We start from the raw sequence: 8419 nt of genomic DNA, 5'->3' as shown, positions 1-8419 counted from the left end.
TTTACATCAGTTATGGACTAGCATTCTTGGCTTTCATAATCCAGAATTTTGGGGGGCGGTGTGTGTGTATGGGCATTAATTGTTCATTGTTACTTTTTTTACCCATCGTTTTTGCTTGTTTAACTCTCTTCCCCAGTTCTTTAATATATAAACCTGGTTTCCAAAAACTGTAAGTTGCTCCCTTATTCAGTAACACCTTTTCACACATATTCTCTCTCCAGCTCTGCCACAGCTCTCTGCACTCCTCATTTTGCTCCCTATTCAAGTATAGTAATAATAAATACACAGTTTCAGCTTCTCATTTTAAAACTAGGGGAAAAACATTAAATTCCCTTTCTATTCCATTTTAATTAAATTTCAGAAGTACTTTGGAAATCAAGGTATTCTGAAAGAAGATATTAAAATAAGAATGTTAGAGAGAGCTTTTAGAAAGGCAGTCTTGGGAATTTGGAAAAGGATTGCTAAAGCACTTTTCATCAGCTAGAATATTCTCCAGTCTTTCTTTGCATCCTCCCCCACAAGACTTAGCCTTGATTTCTTTTTTGACATAAAGGAGAGCTATGCAAATCAGGATCTGTATGTGGAATTTGGCACAAGTGTGTTGTGACAGAGGCTGTGCAGTTAGGAAGTAGAAACCAAATGCATCCACAAAGACCCAAACCAGCCAAAGCGCTGTGTATTCCTCTTTTAAAAAATAAATAAAAAACCCTCTCCTTTTCTCCTCTTTCTTCCTCTTTCCCTTAATTAAAATAAATCCCAATTTCTTTATTTTCTTCCTTATTGAAAAATAAAATAAAAGTAACCCAACACTGATGGCTTCAGGGTCAGCCTTGAAAAATGAGTAGTACTCAACTCCATTCCTTCTTGCTGTCGGGCTTGACTCCCTGAGTTATGGTTTTCTAAGAAAAAATGATTTTTAATAATCTAGGGTAAGTTTGTTACAAGTGTTAGTAGCAGCAAAAGGCTGTTTGCCAAAATGAATGTTATTAGCCAGAGTTCTTCAAAAGAATGTTTTTGAAGCCTAATTTTTACTAAGACTTCCTGAGACCTGCTCATAAAAATTGCTTTTAGATAATAAATGAGTATAAATATGAAAACACTTTCTAAAGAATGTTCATCTCTAATTTTCTTACTTTGTTGATGGAACAAATTGCTACCATGGAGAAAGGTTTTTTTTTTTTTTTCCTGTTGTGATTTAGATGGCTAGCCAATGTTCTTACGCATTGTGGAGATAACCAGATGTGAAGGCATATGGCCACTCATCTGTCCCTCAGGTGGCAGGACCCTTAGTTGGAATCCAACGAAGGATTTGGGTTGGTCTCTCCACCTTAGTGCTCTAAGAGTCGCTTTCCCGAGGAGGGTGATCCACATCAGCTTAATCTCAGCTTCTCAGAAGGCCCTGAACTTGAGGCCTCCATGATATAATCCAAGTGCCTTGACCCTGCTGTTTTTCTATCCATTCTGAAGATGGACTGCATGGAACAGTTGTGCTCAGCTGTTAGACTAGGATGAAGAGCTCCTAATCACTGTCCTAGTTGGAGCTTTTGAGTCTTCATTTCAATAGTGGGTGCTGTAGCCCCACTATTGCAGGGCCTCATATGGGTATTTAATAAGTGTTGACTTAATTGAAATTTCTTTATTTTTGGGGGGTTTAATTGAAATTTTTGAAGCACAGGTAGCATCTATTTTAAGAAGTTTGAAGGTCTAACAGGATGTCTGCATTGATTTAATATCTGTTAAAATTCAAAGGAGCATACTGTTTAGGGGGAAGGAGGAGAAGGAAATGAAAAATTCTCTTCTCCCTAATCGCAAGACTGAGTTAAATCACTGTGATAGGAGAGGAAGGGTTCCAGGAAATCTAGCTCTGGAGAACCCTGAGCCTCAGGTATTCCACAGTGTATTTGCCTCATGCAGAATTGGAGCTGGAGCCTGCCAGGGCTGCTCCATAGAGTAGGAAAGGGATCTGACTTCCAGTTATAATTAATCAGCACCTCCATTTAAGGACTTAAAGCAGTAGCTTTCCAACTCAAAAAAGTACATAAAAATCCTCTGAAGTACTTGTTTAAGATGCAGATTCCAGGATTTCATCTGTCCTTCTCTCCCGATTCTATGTATAGCAATAGGTACAGATTTTGGGGGGTTTTTTGGTGAGGAAGATTGGCCCTGAGCTAACATCTGGGCCAGTCTTCCTCTATTTTATATGTGGGACGCCACCACAGCGTGGCTTGATGAGCAGTGTGTAGGTCCATAGCCCTGGATCCAAACCAACAAACCCCAGGCCGCCAAAGTGGAGCACACGAACTTAACCACTATGCGACCAGGCTGGCCCCAGGATTTTGTATTTCTAATAGGCAAACCAGGTGATTCTGATGTAGGTAGACCATGATTCACCCTTTGAGAAAGATAATGGACTAATATCAAAAAAGTAGAGAATACATGGATTACAGATTCTGTCCCTTACGGCCCTGTTATAGCAGAGTTCGTCAAGTTCTTTGACTTCCTTCACATGATCTCACCTTAATGAACTGAGCCACTCCTCCCTCTCAAGGCCACACAAGCCACCGTAATCATGACCTGATTGTCACACCCTCTATTGGCAAAACAGGAAATGGTACTGCTACCATTTTTATTTGCTACCAATTTTTTACCCTCCAGGTATATCTATTTCTGATCTAATAAAATGCCTTACCATCTTATTCACAGCCCGTCTCTTGTACCATGTTTGTTTTCTCAGCTGGCTAACCACTAAGCTTTACCAAGGTCTTCAACAAGTAATTGTGAAGACTGAAACCCCTAAACTCAACAAGGATGTAAAATCTTGCTCAGTACCATCAAGTATATCAGGTAATCTATCAGTTCCATCTTTGTCTTGAAGCCATCTGTCCTGGCGTCCTCCATCCTCTGTCTCGGTTCTGGAGTGATTGCTCCATAAGCCTGTCACACTCTCCTTCACATTACCTGTAACAATACCCAGCTTCCTGGATGTAATGTTTTCCACCATCTTGGTGTGGATCAGTGGTCTTCCGACTGGGATGGGTACAAATATCCCCTCTAAGAGGTTCATGGGCACAGATAGTTTTAAGGGAATCACTTTCCAGATCATCAGTTCGCATGTATGTTAAAATTGATCTGCTTGTGGATGCAGCTCATTGCTAGTTCTTATTTCCCATCTCGACTTTCACAATCGCCCGTTTCCCACTACAGAAAAGGAACATCTTTCTAGTTATACAATAGAAATATGAGGGGGCCGGCCCCGTAGCCAAGTGGTTAAGTTCGCACGCTCCGCTTCGACAGCCCAGGGTTTCACTGGTTCGGATCCTGGGTGCAGACATGGCACCGCTCGTCAGGCCATGGTAAGGCGGTGTTCCACATGCCACAATCAGAAGGACCCACAACTAAAACATATACAACTATGTGCTGGGGGGTTTTGGGGGAGAAAAAGCAGGAAAAAAAAAGATTGACAACAGTTGTTAGCTCAGGTGCCAGTCTTTAAAAAAAAAAAAACAGAAATATGATATGAAGGAGATACCTGGTCTCCAATTCCTGGTCCTCTTCAAATTCTCCACCTCACATGTTCCCAGTTTTGGTTCACTGAATCCATCCTCCTTTGTCTGGTTTTTAGCATCTTTGTTCTTGTTCAGCATTTCCATATTGCGACTCTTCCAGTCCAGTATATGTTTGCCTTACCCCAACACACAACCTGCTCCTTCCACTGGGTGTCTTTTTGAGTGCTAGAAGGCACACCCTGCCCAGAAGTTTCCCCTATTCCCCTGCTTCAAATATCTGCCCACTCTCTCCCTCTCCCAGAAGCCTTCCTCGCTAGACGCGTCCACTCTGCTGTTTCAGTCACGCTGCCCTAAACACAGTTCTTTGAATGCCCTGCACTTCCACTTCTCTGACTTTGCACACGCTGTTCCCTCTGCTCAATGCCCTATCCAACTTTCATTCTATGTGTCTTGGCTCAGGCATCATCTCATTTGGGAAGCCTTCTGTGCCCTGCTGGGCAGGGCTGAGTGCCCCCAACCCCTCCCCTAGCACCCTCGGCTCTTCCCTGTCCTAGCATGAATGGCACTCTGTTGTAGCAGCCCGATTGTGGGTCAGTCTTCTCGGTACACTGCCCTGCTAGAGAACAGGACTGAATCTCAGTCATTTTTGTATCCCCCACATCTCACAGAGTCTGGCACATAGGAGGTCCTCAGTAATTGTAAAATAGATGAGTGCGTGATTACATTAATTAAAATAGAAAACCATCAGATGTACATTCAGAACTATTTGTTCCTGTTTTGTTTATTCTTGTATTTCCTGTGTGTATATAGCACAGTGCCTGCACAGTAGTTACAAAGCAAATATTTGTTTTATTGAATTATTGTTATAAAAACAGGAAATAAAGTTAACCCACTTAGGAGAAACCCCCCCAAAGTTTGGCAATAGGTTTATTCAATTTTAAATATTTTCAAGCCCCTCAAAGTAATTTTTATCCGGTCAGGGATCTGCTACCACTTTCTCACTCTTTGGGAAATCTCTCACACCTTAGGAAAGAACTGAAACATCTCTTAAATCTGCCTTCAAAGCTGATTCAGTGCAAAGAGCTAGGAAGTTTATGGAAAAATAAAGCAGTAAAGCTTTTTCCTTTGTCTTTTATTGACTCCCATTCATTTTTTTTTCCTAACCACTGAAGACTAACCTCCAAGATCAGTAGAGATTCAAGACCCAATGTACTCATAAACTCAGGTGCAAGAAATATTTTTCTTGAATTCACTTTTGGATTTTGAGTCTGTATCCTGCAGGAATAATAAAAACTTAGCCTCAGTGAAGCTGGGGTCTGCACCCCCACTTCCTCTCAGGTTTGCATATAAATTCCAGGGAAGCTTATATAACACCACAATTTCATCTGTCTATGCTGACAGACGCTGAAATGTCCTATAAGCTGCCTGGTCCGCAGGCATCAATCCACATGGTTTGTTACCAACCTGTCACTTGTTTCTATCGACATGGCCCCTTTGGTCTGGCTCTCTCTGTGCTAACGCCTCATACACAGGCAAATCATTCTGCTGCTACTGCAGTATGCTGGAGCCAGGGGACTTCTGGAGATTGCTTAGACCCATTTATCTAAAGCAGAGGGTCTACACTGCAGCCCATAGTCATTTCAAACCTGCATGAATGTTTTTTTGACATAATTGTATCAGGTATCTATCACCACTTAACAAACCACCCCAAAACTAGTAGCATAAAATACACCATTCTATTTGCTCACAGTTCTGTGGGTCAGCAGTTTGGGCTAAATTTAGCTGGTGGGTCTCCTCCTGGTCTCACCTGAGATCACTCATGTGTCTGCAATCATCTGGCAGCCAGATTGCCTCATTCACACGGCTGGCATTAGTGCTGGTCTGTTGCCTGAACCTCTCTCTCCATATGGTCTCTCATTTTCAAGGAGGCTAGCCCAGCTGCTTTGCATGCTGGTCTCAAGTAGCAAGAAATGGACAAATCCTGAGGCACAAAGCACTTTTCAAGCCTCTGCTTCTGTCATGTTTGCTATTAGCCAAAATACGATTCAAGGAGGTAAGAAAAAGACTTCATCTCTTGATGGGAGGAGCGGCAAAGTGACATTGCAAAGGGGCATGCATACAAGGATGAGAGGAAATTATGGGCATTTTTTACAATCCACCACAATGGGTTTATTGATTCATTTATTCATTCATTTGTTCTAGTTGCCAATGTTTAAAAATTGGAGCTTCATATGAAATTCTTATCCTGAAAAATCACCTAGCCTACTTAACCCATTTACATTCCCTGCCTGGTCTGTTGCACTTGAGTTTGTGATAATAAAGCCTAGTTTACAAGGTTGTTCTTGTGAAATTAAATGAGGTAATGTCTGTGGAAAAATCTGGCACGAACAGGCACTCGATATATGGTTTCTTCCTTCCTGAATATGAATACCCACGAAGTTGATACCTGACCGTGGCAAAGGAGAATAGCCAAGATGAAGGACAGAGGAGTCATGGAAAAGGTGGCTGGAAAGTAATCCCTTGGTCTGTTTTTAGAGGGATAAAGGGATTAGGAAACAAGATTCTTAAAGAATTCGTAAGAACACAACACATATTTAAGAAATTAAGAGGAGCAACAGTAAACATCTCAGTTTACTTTAAGTGAAGTCCTTCAGGCTCTGAACGGTTTACCCAGCTCATCCCTGGGAAGCATCTGCGGAGAGCTGTGTAGACCTAGGCCCCGTTTCAGGTGGCTGTGTGTAAACACACCTGTGTCAGAGCACAATTCATTTTCTCCTTGCTCCCCAGGGAGTGAACACTGCCCTGTTCCTTCCTGGCCTGAGTCAGGACTGAGTGGAGAAGCCTCTGCCACACACAGCAGGCACCTGCTACCACAGTTCCTCTCCTAAAGAGCTTCACACTGTCTGCCTTTAGTAATAAGCCTCCTTCTCTTAACTGGAACAAATAATTGGCCAATCTTTAACTCAGGTGAAGAGGAGCTGGGCCTCTGCAAACTCTTCCAGAAACAGCCTGGGTTTAATTTTTAAAAAAGGTAATTGTGTAAGCAGTTTGGAAATAAGCATGCTGGACTTTCTCCTTAGTCTCTCAGTTAGGCAATTCTCGTGGCTAGTTGGAGCAGCCTGCTGACCAGGGAAGACAGTGAAGCAGTGGGAATAACGACATCCAAAGAGTGGCGTGAAGGAGAAAGAAGAATTTCGGCTTCATACTCTATCTGGGCCTGGGTTTCCTAAAGACATCACACCTGCGGAAGAAGGAAAATGGCCGAGTTGAAGGTAAGAAACTCTACTGGTAAGTTTGCTGTGGCTTCTTCAGCCAGAACTTATGGAAGACTCTGAGAATTCCAGAGTGTCAGAGTTAGAACTTAGAGAGGCTCTGGCCCAAACCCCTGTGTCCAGAGGCTTCACCATGGTGTCTGTAGGCACGGCTGGAGCTAGGGAGATGAGGGAAAGATAATAAAGAAAAGAGATGAAGCTTTTATTGTCCACCCCTTGCCTTTGTTCATTTCAAACATTGTTTTGGGAATCTGTGGACATCATAGGACATTTCTCACTGTGTCTGCTCCCCAGCCCCTGCTCTCCGACACCTTCCTGTTGTTGCAGCTTCCTGGACTGCCTCCAGCCAACCAATTGGATATGCTTATTCTATTCAGTTATTTTGAGGCTCACAATCAACCCTTGGCCAGTAGAAGCCCTAGCACTTCCTCTACACAATAATTCCCTTTTATTGTTTGATGTGCAGTTGAAAAGTGTGTGTGGGTTATGTGCTATTAATGAATTAACTCATATTGTGATCCTCAAAATAAATCTGGGATGTAGGCACTCTCGTTTCTATTTAACCAGCAAGAAAAGTAAAGTTCAGAGAGATGAAGTCACTTGCCCAAGATCACTGCTGATAGGTGATGGAGACTGGATTAGAACCTGGGTTTGTCCAAGAGGAGCCTGAATGGCATCTACTAGACTGAGTGCCTTAAGGTCAGGGAAAGAGAGTGAGTCCCCAGTGTCTAAAACAATGCCTAGTGTCCAGCCCAGGCTTGCATCAGTGCCCAGCACACGCATGTGAAACTAAATAGAACTGCCCAGAACCTTGACTCAAGCCATGTGGGCCAGACTCCAGCCTTCTTTCTGGAATCTGGGGTTTGAGCACTTCCCTAATGCCCTTCACCTAATGCTGAGTTTGAAAAATCAAACATCTCCTTAATTGATAGGGATCCTGAAATCACTCAACACCAAAGTAAAAGAGTTTGTTTCTTTATCTTGATGTCTGATCCAGAGTTAGAAAGGCTGAGAACTCTAAATTCTTTCATTCAGCAAACATTATATGTTAGTACATGATGCTACAGATTAATATAGGAAAGGAACTGAGTCTGGCCTAGGTGGGGTCAAGAGAAACTTCTTGAAGGAGTTTCTTCCTAAGCTGAGTCTTAAGAGAGTAGGTGAAATTGGCTGAGTGAAAAGGGATGTGGGCTGGAGGACACAGTGAGTGAGTGCAAAGACATAGCACATATGGAAAGCCCTGCATGTACTGGGAACCAAGAGGGTTTCAGCTAAATTTGAGTTGCTGTCGAGACAGCCAAGGTGAGACACCCAGGAGGTGGTCAGATGTATGGATCTGGGTCTCACGGGAATAGGTAAGTCTAGGAGAGTAGATACAGGAGGTCATAACATCAATCGTAGTAGCTGAAGTCTTGGAAGAGGGAGAGTGCATAAAAACTTTGTTTCCTGAGGAAAATCCTATGGGTGAGTTCAGCAGGGGTTGGAAACATCCTTACTATTTATAAATAAATTATGTCTAAAATCCTACCCTGCTGAAATTTTTAAGCAACTTATTATGCACAGCACCAGCACACCAATGTAAATTGCCTGCTGGTCTTTGTTCTCAGTTTCAAAGGCATTCTTCCCAGCCTGCTGTCTAAT

General features: G+C 42.6%; 1 protein-coding gene across 1 annotated transcript in view; it reads left to right on the top strand.

The window, feature by feature from the left end:
* Window positions 1–6606: 6606 nt before the first annotated feature.
* HGD (homogentisate 1,2-dioxygenase) overlaps window positions 6607–8419 on the top strand; it is a 43969-nt gene continuing 42156 nt past the window's right edge. The window contains exon 1 of the mRNA XM_046657848.1: window positions 6607–6778. Within this exon, the coding sequence (XP_046513804.1) occupies window positions 6764–6778 (15 nt within the window). The 5' untranslated portion in view covers window positions 6607–6763. The remainder of the gene's footprint in view (window positions 6779–8419) is intronic.

The sequence above is a fragment of the Equus quagga genome, chromosome 4 (genome assembly GCF_021613505.1).
Source record: "Equus quagga isolate Etosha38 chromosome 4, UCLA_HA_Equagga_1.0, whole genome shotgun sequence".
Classification (NCBI taxonomy): domain Eukaryota; kingdom Metazoa; phylum Chordata; class Mammalia; order Perissodactyla; family Equidae; genus Equus; species Equus quagga.
Note: the sequence above shows the minus strand (reverse complement) of the source record. Positions and strands in the feature narration are given on the sequence as shown.